This window comes from Natator depressus, chromosome 10 (assembly GCF_965152275.1).
Source record: "Natator depressus isolate rNatDep1 chromosome 10, rNatDep2.hap1, whole genome shotgun sequence".
Taxonomy (NCBI): domain Eukaryota; kingdom Metazoa; phylum Chordata; order Testudines; family Cheloniidae; genus Natator; species Natator depressus.
Window position 1 is genome coordinate 63,990,352 of NC_134243.1, and position 16,947 is coordinate 64,007,298.

Here is a 16,947-nt window from a genome sequence, read left to right on the forward strand (position 1 = left end):
TCAAGTGAACAGGCAGACGTATACACATACACCCACAGAGACACTGTTTGTCAAGTGCTATGGGATGCTTCCAGATGAAAGACACTAGTATAAACACAAAGTACATGTGACATATCAAATTTCTCCACCGCTTTTTTCCCCTTTAAATTCAGAGGCCAATTCTGGCTAATCTTTACAAGGCTTACAACCTAAACCTGAATAGTTTTGCTTTCCCTGTCAAGCACCTGTTTGTTCTTAAACCACAGCTATCTGCACCTAAAAGAGGAAGAAACATTAATATGGATGGAAGGATACCTCAGAAAACAACAGACCTATAAAGATCCTACCTGCTGGGTATCAACATTCATCAAAGTAAGGCTGCTCATGGAGATGATCAGTTTTATATTCATGCCAGAAAACTGAAGGTTACTTTTGCCAAGCACAGAAGACAGAAATTTAACTGGAGGCTATAAAAACAAAAACAAACACACACACTGTAAACTTCATGTATCTCAGACAGCCTTATACCCAGGTCAAGTAGATTTTATAACCTACGATTATCATTTCCAGAATTTGTACAAAATAAAGACACAGATGTTAATCATACTCAGATGGGGCTTTTAAAGGTAAGACTTACAGGCTATGATTAAGATTTCATCATATCTGTATGCAACATTCCTGTATGTTAATAATGATAAACTAAAAACTTTAAAAAGCGAAACACCAAAGAGCTATGTTCGTAAGTGATAGAGCTGAGTGAATAATTCATAACGAGTAATTTATCCACTTAATTCTGCTTCTTTTCTTGGGGACAAAATGTTTCTGAGTCAATGAGGAAATTCTCCAATGTATTTGTTTCCCAGGTTATAACAAGAATGTGGTCAGTGAGAGTTATCCTCCCTACGGCACTCCAGAGTTCCTGACAGAAATCTACAACTTCCAATTAACATAGGGCAGCACAGCATGGAGTGCTAATATCACTCCTCGCTAAATCAATGAGGGATGATGACCACTGTCCAGTGTCATCCTGGTAGTTTTTAAACTTTTAATCTAAAGAAGATCATCAGGGAAAAGCCGCGATTAACTCAGTCTCCTTACTAATCAAAAATTCTGTTTTGTTTTTCAACCAAAACCTGATTATGGCAAAGCCCTGGGAATTGGGATATCTGGGTGTGAACAGAAGTGTCAGGCACGGTATTAACCTTTTAGGGCTCCAGGACGCAGTACTATTATTGCTTATCAAATAATGAGTAGTTTTAAACGGTGTATTGTAAATATTCTTGTTTATAACATGTAGTTGAACTAAACTTGCATGAATTCCATGGTGGGCTGAATCCTGCTAGGGAATCATCTAACCCATAAAAAGCAGCTATAAAAAGGAAAACATGTCCCACTAATGCAATATTTACCTTCCGTTTTTTTATAGCTCCATTTGTTCCTGATACAGCTTCGCACAGTCGGCTTATTGCTTCCCTGCAGAATAGAAAAGACAGCACAAACTATTGACCATTTAACAAGCATCCGCTACAAAAAGGTCAGGAGACTGGTGATTTATAGGTTTCAGAGTAGCAGCTGTGTTAATCTGTGTCCGCAAAAAGAAAAGGAGTACTTGTGGCACCTTAGAGACTAACCAATTTATTTGAGCATAAGCTTTCGTGAGCTACAGCTCCCCACTGTATTTTCCACTGCGTGCATCTGATGAAGTGAGCTGTAGCCCATGAAAGCTTGTGCTCAAATACATTGGTTAGTCTCTAAGGTGCCACAAGTACTCCTTTTCTTTCTGGTGATTTATAGTTACAGTTCCACCCTTAAACATTTAAGGCTTCTAGCAGTTATCTTAGTTTGTTTTTACTGTCCACAGTACATGGTGAATATTTCACAGGAGCAGTAGCTGTATCTGACTGGACTCCAAAACTGCCCCAGCTAGTTACACTCCCCTACCTGATGGCCAGGCTAGCTAGTTTGGGTGTATGCTGTACCTTACCAAACTCAAACTACGATTCTCATGGGCAGCTTCTGCACTAGAAATTTTGTAACCTTTTTCCAGGAGTGGTGGCATCAATAGTGCAAGAGCTATTGTCTGTGGTGCTAGATTTGTCTAAGTAGGAAACTGCCCTCTGTAAATCTCAGATGAGTCCATCTCTGCTTCAGAACAATGTATATGAGTCGCAAAATTGGAATCTGGATTTCAAAGCCTCTCCTCTTCAAATGTGGGGTAGTTTGGATCTTGAGTTTTGATGTGGTGCATTGTAGAAATAAGGGCCAGAGGGGAAATCCAGAGCTGGCTTCTGCTTCTACTTGTCCTCTCTCAAGGTTTTTCAGCTCTGAGTATCAGTTCAGATTTCTTTGTCTAATAGGAATTTCCCACGGTAAAACCCCTTTTCTCACTTTCAAGTATTCTCTTTAGGTACTTCCCATTTATGAAAGCAGAACGGAAGGGTATAACTCATAAATCACTTACAGTGTTTACTGGCCTACATCAAAGACAGATAAATTACACACTTCATATAGCAAAGTGGCATGCTTATTTATTTTCCACACTTCAACAAAGAAACTTCTGATTTAAAATCACTCCGATTATCACTTTTAATATGCAATGTAGCATTTAATTATCCTGATCCAGGATGGCACAGTTGCTGGGCAAAATAATGTATCTTGCTGAAGGTCATTAACATCTCACTTAGTGATGGATTAATGTTTTGGAGCCAATGGAAAAAAACCCTACTACAATGAGAGGTATTCAGCACAAGCACATCTTACTTTATTGACCTTTTATCTGGGGTCTGTTTTAGACAGCGTGAATATGACAAAATGTCAGCTCAGTCTCAAAACAGCAAACATTCCAAAATCAAATGTAATCCCCTTGTCTTGGTAAACAAGAAATAGTACATGTGAGTACAGCAACTTAGCTATTAAAGGACCTGATCCTGTGAAGTGCTGAGTGCCCTCTGGTCTCATTGACTTCATGGGACTTAAGGGTGCCAGTTACCTTGCAGGAGGTGCTCAGCTTCTTGCAGGATTGGACTTAGTTACTTCCATCTCCAGCTGACCTCTGGCATTGGGGTCACAGGGGAAAGATGAGCTGTCACCTTAAAATGTTATAAACTAAAGGTTTGTGTGTTGGTGCCTTTTTTGCATTGCATAGCAGATATCCAGGTGTAGAGCTATACTGTGCAGAAGAAGGAAGCTAAAGCCCCCTTGAATTGCTTGTTCTGATTACTGCCAAATCAACCCAGTGTGCTTGTCATCTTCTGTATGTGATAACTTTAATTGGCTCCTAAAATGAGGCCAGTTTGTTCAGGCGTTTTCAGAACATTCATCGATCCAAAAAATCCTAAAAACATATCAATCACATCAGTGCTCAGGGCCAGATTTCTAAAGCCCAGACTCCCTATATGGGGGCAAGATAAAAGTCAGGCCAGGGACTCATTCCTGACCCCAGCTACTTTAGGACCATACACTGTAGCTTCTTCTGTGCTGGCTCTAAGGTGTTAGTACTTGATGTTAATAACACAGTTGGCTTGGTATGGCTTTTCCAACGGTTTCATTTTTAAGGACTCCATGACATAGTCACAAAAGAAGAACTAAGTGAAAAAAGGATGCTTTGAGCTTAGGTGAGAAGAAATTTAGATGGGCTGTGATGACAGAGAAATTCACAAGGTGGCCACAAATGGAGTCCTATTGATAAATGTGTCATTAAAAACCATTGAACCCACATGTCATTTTGCAGAAGAAAAAAATCTATAACAAATTTCCTTCCATCAGTCTCTCCTCTTTACTGTACATTACCTACCCTGATTAGAAGCACTGATCTTGCACCAGCTTCTTAATGGAAGCAATGAAACTAGATTTTTTTCCCCTCACATGTCTGCTTTCCCTCTACCAGAAATGCAGCTAAACTGAAAGCTACATAGCTCTGGCCCAGAGTGTTTATAATTTCTAAAATACTCCAGGAATAATTTGAACTCTAGCCTTCTAGTTTTCATAACCGTAAGACAAATAGGGCGACAGAAGCTTATTGTAGTTTATTGCTTTTATATGTTATTTCACCGGAGGTCTTCTTTTTAATTGTGTCTTAATACAATTGTTTATGATGTACTGCAGGTGACATGTGGACTTAGTGCACAGGTAATGAAAGCATTGTGGGTCCAGTGGCTAGGGTACAGGACTAGGTCTCAGAAGACAGGAGTTCTGTTCTATTTGCTGTATGCATTCTGTATAACCTTGGACAAAACACTTAACTTCTCTGCACCTGTAAAATGTGGATAACGATACTTAGCCACTTTTGAGAAATGTTTTAAGATCTATTGACTATAAGCCCTGTATCAGAGCTAAGTATTATTATGGCTATTTTTTTAATTAGAACGTCCTACTTCAAGGCTGAAGAAGAGAGGGATTGAGACTTGTATACTTATACCCCATGCAGCTCATTATAGCACTGGCGCAAGATCGTTCCCCTTTTCCTCAACTCATTAGACTGCAACTAGTTACAATGTGTTGCATGAGCCTTTTCCCAGAGACCCAATTAATCTGTGGTAAGAGTAATTCAGTTGTAGGAGACCACATCTCTCATGTCAGATTTTTGTAAACTCCTACTTTAGTACATCAGCATGCTGGTAAATGAAACAGCTCATAAGTTAGCTCTAATACATCTTCTTCTACAGCAAATGGCAAGAAGTGTGATCATTCAGTCATTTCTTCATTAACATTACTCCTAAGGCTTTGCTTTAATGCATTCTTGTCATGTCTATGTCATATGTATCTACCCCCCCTCCCCGCCCCGCCCCCAAACCTTTACTATGACAGTCAGGACCTTAGAGGCTGTCCCAGGTGAATTATAATTTACACAACTCAATTTCTATCCTTTGTCATTTCTCCTACATGCTCACAAGAAGAAAATATATGAAAAAGCCTATTGGATCCTTTCTCCGTTCTTGTTGTTTGGATCTGGCCTCTCTTGACAATTGTCAGGAATGCACAGTCTGTAGCATAAACACCACCACTCACATCTGGGAACTCAAATATTCCAAACCACGGAGAGGCTTTTGCACTCACCAAGGAGACAAACACCCACACATTTGCACATGCCTGAATGTGCACATTTGTATGAAGGCCCAGATGGAAGGAGAGAAGGTTCACATTATTTAAAGACATTCAGGAAACCCATTTACCCCCCATTTGACATGTAAAAATCCAAATGACACATTGTAATGGTGAAGCAGGACTTTTTCATGATGTACCTCTGTTCTACACACACTAGGCCTCAGGAGTCAGCGCATGCAGCTAGAGAACCACTATTCTGATTCCAGTGAATCATTTGACACTTCACAGCTGCATATACATTATGCCTGTATTCTTTTTTCACATGAGGATTATTTACTAATCATTATCTTATGAAGGATCATTTTCCATTGCACCAATTCTGGTTACAAAGGCATTATACTCTTGGTGTGTCTCTGTGCCTTGGGTAATTTTCTTAAAAAAACCAAAACCAAAAACAAAAAAACCTGTTACAGGCTGTCTCTCATCTAGGAGAGATCAGGAAGTAAATTAAAACTTGCAAGTTCAATTTTGATTTTTCCAGTCATAGTTTATTATTAAGGGACAAAGTGGTTAGGAAAGTTGGCTACCTTTGAGAGAGAGAGAGCGCGCGAGAGAGAGAGCTCACATGCACAGATACGTGCTGAGAAAGCTCAGTTTCAAAAAGAAAAAAAGAAAAAACAAATTAAAAAAAAATTCAAGAGAGTGAACATCAATAACAGCCTGTGGGCTTCAGTCTCAGAGTCTAGTCCAATGAGTGCTTGTGGTCCAGTTGCATTAGGAGAGAAAGCTATTGGTACAGCAATAATGCTAATATAGAATTAGTACCGATAGAGTACAGTCCATCAGATAAATTGCCACCTGGAGAATAGTGTAATGTCAATGATGGCTTTCAAGCTAGAGAAAACCAGACATACCACTCAACACTACCAATGGCAGCCTCAAAGGGCGAGTAGCAAAATCCCAGAGCTTAGGGAGAGCAAGTAAACATACACTGCAACAACCTACTGCAGAACCTACACTTCAGGAGGAGATACACACTTGCAAATAAAAGGAAAGGAGGACTTGTGGCACCTTAGAGACTAACCAATTTATTTGAGCATAAGCTTTCGTGAGCTACAGCTCACTTCATCGGACGAAAGCTTATGCTCAAATAAATTGGTTAGTCTCTAAGGTGCCACAAGTACTCCTTTTCTTTTTGCGAATACAGACTAACACGGCTGTTACTCTGAAACTTGCAAATAAGTTGAGCATGACACCTGAATGGGCCAGATCCTAAACTGGTGTGAATTGATAGATCACTATTGGTTTCAATGGAAATATGCCAATGTGTACCAGCTCAGCATCCAGCCTTATGGGTTTTGAACATTAATGACATTAATGTTCAACTGAACTTTCATTGTAAAGGAAATCTTGAGTAATTAAACTTAAAGGCTATCACGATTAAGAAGAGAAGTAAATTCAGCGGATATACTCTGCAGGGAATGAAAGACTTTGGACGGCTGAAAGTGGAAGACAAGCACATGTGCATTTCAGCAGACTAAACAATGCATTACCATAGCATGGGCCAAGCTCTTAGCAATGAGAATTGCCAAAACAATCACCTAGTTTAGAAATAATAAGCACTAAACCCTGCAAGCCATGGCGAGAAATGCAGTTAGGAGGGCCAATAAATGATTAATATGAAAAACCTGTGAGATTCCTAGCCACAAAATCAACCTTTAAAATGGTAAAAAAAAAAATGTTCATCTTGCATTCTAGGTCAGTACTAAAAGAAACCAAACTGGCCTGACATCGTATAAATTAACCAATCAGGGTTATTAGCCTACTTCCCAGCAGCCCCAGATTTTGCGGGACTGTCCATCTTTGAGCCCCAAACCCCCTGTCCTAGCTGAAGTGACTCAGATCCCACAGGGCTGGTTCAGCTTAGCTCCTGGCATTGGGACCTGGCCCTGGAGCATGAGGTTGCAGTGCTACTTATTCAGATTTGGCCTGGTCTGCTGTCCACTCCCTGTCCTGCAATGCCTGGAGCAAGGAGCCAAGCCCAGCCAGCCGTGCCGGGCGGGAGCCAACACTGCAGGGTAAGTGTGGGGTGGGCTCTCTTTGCAACTCCCCCCTCCGCCAGAGCCTCCCATCCCCCAGGACAGGACTCATCTTAAAACGTTGGGAGGTATGGACTAGCCCAGAACACCGAGGCTGGTTATATAGCAAAAGATGCAGAGACACTGGCCAAAATCAAAAACAAGGAGATTTGGCAGCAGATGAACGATCGGACTCTTCAGCCAGGACAGTCTATACAGAATGAAGGAGTCCAAAGCAAAACTGATAACAATAGATCCCAATCTTGTACTAGAAAATGAAACCTTGGGAGTACCCATCCACACAAGCAATTTTCAGCAAAGGGGAACAAAGCAATAGGAGGATAATTACTCAGCAGTTTCCATTACCTGTACTGTTCAATGTAGAACACCTAGTCCCTTGTCTCATGTATTGGCTGCTGGGTATCCATGGATGGCATTTTAGATGATCTAACCACCTTTCCAATACATAAAATAGTTTCCTCAAGCTAGCCATGATATGTCTGGCTTTAATTTGAGTAATGACATATTTTACAGCACACTAATATTGTGCTAAGTTGCTTATTTCAAGCACATCTAACGTGTAAATTACATAATAATGACATACTTTTAAGTTAGTAACAAACTTTACAGCATATGTGGCTGCACATTTATTTTGATAGTTATGAAAAATAAATAATGGGATAACACCTGATTTGTATCCTAAAGTATTTCTAAGGTACAGTACAATTCAATAGGGCAGATATAATTACAACATAAATTGCACCATAGATTAGAGAGAAGAAACCACTGTGGATATACCCCTGCTATGATGAAATAGCACTTGTTATATTGATAGATTTCTAGAAGCAAGTTGATTTTAGGTTGCTCTTTCAGGAACACATTTTCAGCTGGCATCAAACCAGCCTCCAATTTTGTACCTGCCATAGGACATACACCTGAATTAGTGGATGTAGATGTGATAGTTAGGCTTCCAGCAGTCCAGTCCACACGTGCAAAATGGATGGAAGTGCAGTTGTGTGGACACAAGAACTCGTATGTACATTTTTACACTTAAAATCTGAGGCTGTGACTGAAAATGTGGTCCTTGTTATCACATTCGGAATGAAACAATGTGATTCCACTCTATACTCTACTGCAGTTTTTCCTCAACTGGTGGGTCCCGAAAGGCAACCGAGGGGCTGAGTGGGATTGAAAATTTTATTACAGTCAAAAGCAAAGAAAATCTTGTTCCCAACTCCCTGCACACCCTTACCCTTCCAAGTTAAATATTCTCTATCAACCTCTCGAAAGACACACACACACACCCCAACTCAATAGGCTTATCATCACTGATATGTTTTTAACTCTCACCTTTTCTAATAAATATAAGGAGGTTGTGGAATTTTTTTTTTCTTTTTTTTTTTTTTACTTCAAATAAGAGGTAGCCAACCTGAAAAGGATGAGAAACACTGTTCTACAAATCCTAGGGTTTCAGCAGCTCTGCTGTCTGCTGGATTGAAGGTGTCTGAAATTCTAGGAAGCTTAACAAAAAAAGGTCAAGCTAGCTGGCTGCTACAAACCTGTTGAGTGGAAAGCAACTTCCCAGCTGTGTGGGACTTGTTCTCTGGAGTTTGACTCTCTAGAAGAAAACTTGTTGCAGAATTTTATTTTATTTTTCCTTTTAATTTAAAGAGAAGAACTCACAACAACAGTAGACCACTTTGTTTATTGTTTCTCCAAACGAGAGTAAAAGAAGAGACGTGGGCTGATGTAAGTGAATAAGAATGCTGTTGAAATTTGCTTTTAAGCATCTAAAGGCCTGCCTACGCCATCTAACAGAAACGGATTGTGTGGCTCAACAAAGTAGAAAGTAATCATCCAAACAAAGTCAGCCTTATTGAGCCGGCCATCCCTGTCACCCCACTGCAGATGCCCTTAGCCCCAACAAAGTTGCCTGGCCATTTTCAAGTTTACAAGTTAATGTAGCAATCAAAGATCCAGAATCTCTTCCCTTCTTCCCATAAATGTCCAAGTATAATTTCTAATAATGAGCTTGATTTATGAGCGTGAGCTAGGAGATGCGTAACAGGGAACTAGCCAGAGGGCTCAGTGAAACCGTGAAAATGCATGTTTATAGTACAACAAAGAGGGGGCAACTGGTTCATGTGAACAAATGACAAAGATTATTCACTTTCCACAGAGTGGGGCCCCAAACTAAAACCGTGGCTCTGAACACTCTTGGACCTTTGAGGTGATTCAGTGACAGACACATTTTGCACACAGCCCTTATTTTTATAATGGGAAGAACTAAAAACCTGTTGTAACCAATGCTGAACCTTGTGGGTGTTTGCATTCTGGATCCAAATAACTTGATTTGAGCGCAACTATAATCTCCATTGGGAAAAGCATTTTGCTCTGGAGAACAACATGCACTAAACCCTTATAGGATAAGCACCAAAAAGAAGCAAGGGGCAAACCCCTCTCTATTACTACTTTTTTGGTTTAAGTGTGCAATCTAAATATAATTTTAGAGCACAAATATACATAACATTTTGAGATGCATAAGAGATCATCTGAATGTGTAAGACAATTTTTCATTTTTCAAACAGGCCAAGAGATTTATGGTTTGGACTATAGATCAATACCACGATAAATCGTCCTGTTTCTAACCTTCCAAGAAACTGATGACATCTACCCCATATCCTGTCCTTTCAGGCATAAGGCACATGACTTGCTCCGTTAATTTCAGTGGAACTAAATAAGCCATCCAAGACACCCTGCGGTCCCTTAGAACATGCCATATGGAATGTTAGCCTTGTTGTGTGCAGTGAATTTAGTCAGTTTCTGAAAGCAAGTTCAAGCCTCTAGGGTATACAGTGACCTTGATGCAGAGTAGAACATGCACGGATAGAAACAGAAGTTAAGCATGAAAGTCCAGTCTCACAGCTTGCACATGTTCACTTTGTAAAGGAGTAGCAAGGGCTTGTCTATATGCAAATTGCCCTAGTTTAGCTAAAGGTGTGATATAAAATTGATTTTGCTAACCTGATGAAAAAGGGAACAAGGACACTTTAATCGATATTTAGCTTACGTCAATTAGGAACAGGTTTAAGCTACCTTGAAATAAGTCACTCAGACTGAAACAAGCATCATCCTGTAACTAAACAGGATTAAAAACCTACATAAATTAAGCTAGCGCAACTTCTGTGGATAGACAAGGCCTAAGTGCAGCAAATTCAGGGAAGAATAAGAGCAGAGGAGCTCCAGATTCTTTTTTCCAGTCTAGGTCTCCTTCCTGCACAGACTTACGGTGAGCTATGCCTCGAAGGGCATGTCTACAGAGCAGCTGGGAGGGGCAGTTCCCAGCTCAGGTAGATGTACATGTGCTAGCTCTACTGGTGCGAACACCTAAATGTAGCAATGTGGCCGTCGCCGCAGCACGGACTTGGGCGAGCAGCCCAAGTATGTACCCGGGGGCATTGGGTGGGATGGTACGTGAGTGGTTACCCCGAGCCACTGCCTGTGGCTGAGGCCACATTCCGACGTTTAGCATGCTAGCTTGAGCAGAGCCATCTTGTGTACGTCTTGCCAAGCTGGGAACCACACTTCCCAGCTGCAACACAGACACACCCTAAGAGAATCCTGCACAGAACTCTCAGTCCGGGGGCAGGAAGGGAGAAGGTGGCTTTAAGACACCTCTGCACTGTCTTGATCCTGGCCTGCTCTCGGAGCTGGAGAAGCTCCTGCTATAATTTAATGAAGTCTTGGGGACATGTCTGAGTTACTGCAGCCTTCCAGAGCTGCCATAGGGACTGTAATACTAGGTACTGTGGCCACATCCTGGACACATCTCTCCTACCCTCAGCCCCACCCCCTACGCCAGGGTTGTGTCCTTGGGAGGCAGCCTTACAACTGTCTCCACAGTTGCTGTGCTTGGGGAATCTTCCCCCAGCCACGTATAGTAGGATCAGGGCCCCATATACCATTCTGGCTCTTTTCAGGGGCACAGAGGGGCCTGAGCAGGGGCGAGGATTTCACCTTCATATTCTTCTTCCCCAGTCAGTTCCCACCTGCACACAGAGAGACTGATCCTGCCAACCACCCAGGAGAGATCTTTGTCCTCCTCCCCCTCCCATGGCAGAAGGTGCAAGGACTCTGAAGTCAGTCCAGTCAGCTTCAGCAGAGAGCACATTGATACTGCTCAGCCATGAGCTGCACGACTACTTAGCTGGTTTGCCTCTCTCTGACTCATTGTTGCCTCTGACCCCAGGATCTTTCCTTCACCTGGCTCGGAGGAATATTAAAAAAATATACAAAAATGACTTGCATCAAATCCGCTCTCCCTGCACAAAGTCTGAGTAAATAGGCTTTGCACAGGCAAAATCTGCAGGGAATGACACTCCAGAGCACACCTATGTAGAAATTCTACAGCAGCTAGTGCCCCCCACCTGGTACATTCATTATTATTGATCAGCACAAATGGAACCACCAGCGCAGTATAAAGACAATTCCTGCTCCTTTGTGCCTGTAACTGTAAACCAAGTATTTTTACTGCAGCATTTGATATGTGTGTGTGTGTGGGGGGGGGTGTATTGGCGGAGGGAGCGGGGGGGATTTTAAGTCCAAAGAAAGGGAGAGAAGCAGTGGGGAGATGTCATGGATTTTAGCATATTCTGTGTCTGCAGAGCAGGGCAACTTGACTAGAAGGGTCCAGAAACATCCAGACATAGGGTGTGGCAGTTACTGGGCATGTTCAGCAGCTGTTTCTGAAGCTGGGCAGAGAGTTTTCAGTAAGGGCAAGGAGTCTTGCAGCTTCCACAAATTCACTGACAGCTGAGCCAGTCGGAGCTCACCACGAGGAAAGTTTATAAATACAGAGGTTACAGACAGTCCTGGAGACTTAGCAGCATGCAAGACCAACGGATGTTGTCGGCTGTGGGGGCGAGCTCCCAGTACCGTACTTGTCTGGATACAGGCTACGGTTCCTATCTTACAGCAACTGAGAAGACCAGTCATCTTGTTATCCCCATGCTAGCTGTAAGGATCCCCAGACTTTTCTTTGCTGAAAGCCGCTGAAGAAGTGCTGGGAAAGGAACTGAAATTCTGCCATTCTTCTCAAGCCCTGAAGAGTCCCGGTGACACACACAACATATCAAGGCCACGTTATAGAAACTGAGAAATCATCTCTGAAAGAAGATCATATGGGAACGTGCCTGTGTGTATTTTAGTAGAGAAGTATAAATGTTATCGTGAAACCTTGCATGTAAACATATGTCACAAAAGCACAGTGGGAAAGTCTATATAAGAAACAGTAGATTTGGTACCTTACAGATTTTATTTAAGACGTTATTCGTAAATGATTCCAAAGACTATTTACAATGTGTTTTGTGTATTAAATATTTGATTGTAAAGAAACTGTATGGTTCCCTCTCTCAAACTGTCTGGGATCTATTAATGCCTACCCACAGGGCTTTATATAAAATAGCCCTGAGGTTTAACTCTGTGTAATACTTTCTGAAAAGAGAGAGCTCTAGCCTATGTTTCAGCAAAGAGTTAAGCTGCTGTACAGGAAGAAGGGGAGCATAATAGGTTATACATAACATTGCCTGAAACCGGTGGGTACACACCCAGCTTTGCCTCCACCGCTGCTGTGCGCGCTACCGCGGATACACGGCTAGTTATATTCGCACTAGCTTGGTGAGCGTTAGTGTGAGTACGTGGAGATGAGCAGGGACACTCACCCCCAGCTTGTAGTGTAGATGAAGCTTTAGACACACATTTTGGGGCTGCAATTTTGAAAAATGCTCCGTTGTGTAGAGGAATGCTATCAAGGTAAAAAAATCAAATCTATTTTCCCATGTTGCAGATACCTTAGATAATTAAAACTGAAAACATTTAAAATAGCCGGTATTTTTGTACGTTATTTATACTAGTTTCTCAGCTAGGAGGAGGAGAATAGACTAATCAGTTTTCTGTTTGCGTCTAGTTAGTTGCTAAGCTATTGACCTTCAAATTCTGCTGCACTAGGCCAGCATTAGGGTTGCAGACATGCTTTAGGTTTGCACCTCTCTTTCACACACACTGCAAGGGGCTGTTTTATTTTATTTTTTTAAATGTTCTCACTAGAATTTTTTAAAGTAATGGAAACATTTCTATTGTTAAGTTTTAACATTGCTCATGTTTACAAACCCTAAAATTTGGGCCAGATTGGACTTGGTGAATTTCCTTTAAACAATTAATTGCTCATTATTTTCCAAACAATCCATCAACAGCTCTATTTTGTAAATGTAATGACATACTCCATGGCATGCAGTTATGAGATAACCTCACTTTTTGGCTTCTAGAGCTACTGAAGACGACAATTTATTGGTCTGAATGCTAAATGCTGACTTCCACGAGCCAATGGAACGGCACATACGTTTTCCATCTGTGAATAATTAGCGCGAGGGAATTGTATTAATAGCACAATAGCTTTTCTTTAATATACAAAGCCAGGAACTGGGCTGGTTGTGTGCATAAGTTGATTATAAGTGCAAACAGCTTCTAATTTCAAGTATACACAAATCAAGGCTGCATTAAAATATGGCACACAGGAGCTTTAATAATAGACTTTTAACACCAAGACAAAAAGCAAACTTGGTTTTTGGAACGTATGGACAATATACGAAGCAGGGAAGCTAGCTCAGGTCACAGCAGAGATGAGACGCTACACCTTAAACAGCCTGGGTGTCAGCAAGAGCAGACGGACAGGATCAGGAAGATTAACAGCCTTTGGAGAAACTTTGCTGTGTTCTGGATGGAATGATGGACAACACCATGAGGGTGTTGCCATTCTTTTGAAGAAGAGAGTGGAGGTCCATCAGCATCAGACTTATGAGAGCCAGAATGAAAGGGAAATGTAATAATATCACCCTGATTAGGTGCTATGCTCCGAAAAATGACAGTGATGAAGAAGTAAAGGACAAATTCTACCTTACACTACAGGCAGCATTAGAGAGAGTACCATGCCATGACCTAACTATCATCATGGGAGACCTGAATGCCAAAGTTGGTGAGGACAACACAAACAACGACAGAGCAATGGGAAAACGTGGGTGTGCCACCATGAATGAAAACAGAGAGAGGCTTGTTGATTTCTGTAATATGAATAACCTAGTCATCGGTGGAACCCTGTTTCAACACCGTGAAATCCACAAGCTGACATGGTGTTCTCCAAATGGCAGAGATGAGAACCAGATTGACCACATGATGATCAATGGCAAATGGTGACACTCACTGACAGATGTGAAAGTGAAAAGAGGTGCAGATATTGGCAGCAACCACCACCTTGTGACAGCCTCCGTCAAGCTAAAACTGAGAAGTGTGGGACAAAGATGTTATGACATTGACAAGCTAAAGTCCTCTGAAATACAGAAAGCCTTCATTCTGCAGTTAAAGAACAGGTTTCAGGCACTTGCAGACCTTGATGAAGAGGAGGGGAATGCAGATGAGGAGATCAACAAGAAGCGGGACAAAGTAACAGCAATTTATAAACAGAGCAGTGAAGCCTGTCTAGGCTACAGGCAGAAGAGAAGGAAGGAGTGGATTACACCCAGCACATGGAACGCCATAGAAACCAGACGAGCCCTGAAGAAAAAAAGTTTTAGACACAATATCCCAGAAGCTAAAGGACAAATACCACAAGCAGTATAGCAAGGCACACTGGGAGGTCAAACATCTTGTGAGAGTGGACAAACGATGTTATACTGATAATCTGGCAACACAAGCAGAGGATGCAGCTGCTCGTGGTGAACATGGAACTGTCTACAAAATGATGCGGGTTATCAGTTGTAAACAGCAGACACCAACAAACAATCTCATCAGAGAAAATCAAGGCCACCTACTAACAAAAGAAAAAGAACAAGAAATACGCTGGACAGAGCATTTCAAAGAACTGCTGAACAGGGAGCCACCTAAAGAGGAAGCAAACATCCAGGAGGCAGAAGAAGATCTTGATATCAACACAGACATCCCAACTAAGGAAGAGATCATTCAAGCCATCAAATCCTTAAAAAAACAGGAAAGGTCCTGGCGAGGATAACTTGAAGGCAGAATTTGTTCAAGGTAAATCCTGAGTTAGCATCTATCCTGGCCCCTCTATTTACATCAGTCTGGGAAAGGGAAAAAGTGCCAGATGAGTGGACCAATGGGGTTATAGTGAAGATACCAAAGAAAGGAACTCTCAGTGAGTGTAATAACTGGCGTGGTATCACACTTTTATCTGTGCCAAGCAAAAGTATTGTGTAAGATCACAGTCCAACATATATCAGAAGCAGTTGATAGCGTTCTCAGAAAAGAGCAAGCCGGTTTTCAGAAGGGCGTGGATGCATAGACCAGATCTTCACTCTATGAAACATAATAGAACAGTGCTTAGAACGGCAACAGCAGCTCTTCATAAACTTCATAGACTTTGAGAAGGCTTTTGATAGCATTCACAGGACCAGCCTATGGCACATTCTGCAGGCATATGGAATCCCTTATTTCAACTTTACATGCAGTGTTGATTACAGTGAGCTCAGCTTTGAAGTCAAAACAGGAGTACATTGGGGTGTGTCATGTCTGCAATCCTCTTCAACGTTGCCATCGACTGGGTAATGTGGCATACAACAGAAGACATGCTAAGAGGCATTAAATGGACCTCCTTCTCATCCCTGGAAGACCTGGACTTCGCAGATGATCTCACTCTCCTATCACATACCCAACACCATATACGAAAAAAAAACAACTCGACTCAACGCATTCAGCCAGCAAATTGGACTGAAGATCAACCGCAATAAGACAGATATCATGGCCTTTAATATTGCCTCACCATCACCATTATAGAGAGAGGATTATGTTCTCACCAATGTAGAAACATTCACATACTTGGGCAGCACCATCAGCCAAGACGGTGGAACAAGCCAGGACATCCGGAACAAAATCAATAAAGCCAGGAACACCTTCAGGAGCTTAAATACAGTCTGGAAATCATCAAAATACAACACCAAAACCAAACTCAAGATTTATCAGAGCTACGTATTTTCAACAGTACTTTATAGTGCAGAATGCTGGGGAATGAGAAAGTATGACATGTCCAAACTGTCTTCATTCCATACAACCTGCCTCAGAAAAATCCTCTGTATCTTTTGGCCCAGAACAATCTCAAACCTAGATCTATTGACACAGTGCAGCCAAGAGGATATGAGCACCATCCTTGCCAGGAGGCACTGGAGATGGATTGGCCACGTGTTTTGGATGGAAACTGAGTCCATCACCAGAGTAGCAATAAGATGGACACCTGAAGGCAAGCGAAAATGAGGCTGCCCGAAAAGAACATGGCAAAGAGTTGCAGAAGCTGAGCTGAAAACCTAGGGCACAGCTGGGGAACCACTGAAAGACTTGCCAGAAACAGACAGGAGCGGAGGAGATTCGTCGCTGCCCAAAAGGCCAGAGGCGTAATGGGAACATGATGATGATGATTTTAACAATTTATTTTTCAAAGGCAGAGGCTCACCTCCAACATTCCACTTCGTACAAAAGCCCCATTTAAAAATGATGCAGCATCTTATCAAGAGAATCAATATTAGCGTTAGCAACTTCACTTATAAGATAGATTGGCCAAATTCAAACAGTTTTTGTAATTTTTCAAGTCCCCTTTCCTTAATCTTGTTTATAATAATCCCCTGGAAGCTTAAAACTTTTCTTTCATGTTCCTGTCCCTTCTCAGCCCTGCGCAAACACAAACACACTGAGGAGCAGAAATGCCCCTTGGGAATTCCTCAATATACAGGTGGTGTAGTTGGGTGCCAGAAGCCTCACTCACATTCCCTGACTCCCCAACATAAACTGG

At 41.8% G+C, this 16,947-nt stretch overlaps 1 protein-coding gene across 1 annotated transcript in view; it reads right to left on the bottom strand.

Moving 5' to 3' along the window:
• Positions 1 to 16,947, bottom strand: part of SHC4 (SHC adaptor protein 4) — a 50,784-nt gene that overhangs the window by 20,271 nt on the left and 13,566 nt on the right. The window contains exons 3-4 of the mRNA XM_074964778.1: positions 1,389 to 1,452; positions 327 to 446 (exon numbers count right to left, since the gene is read on the bottom strand). Of these exons, the coding sequence (XP_074820879.1) occupies positions 327 to 446; positions 1,389 to 1,452 (184 nt within the window). The remainder of the gene's footprint in view (positions 1 to 326; positions 447 to 1,388; positions 1,453 to 16,947) is intronic.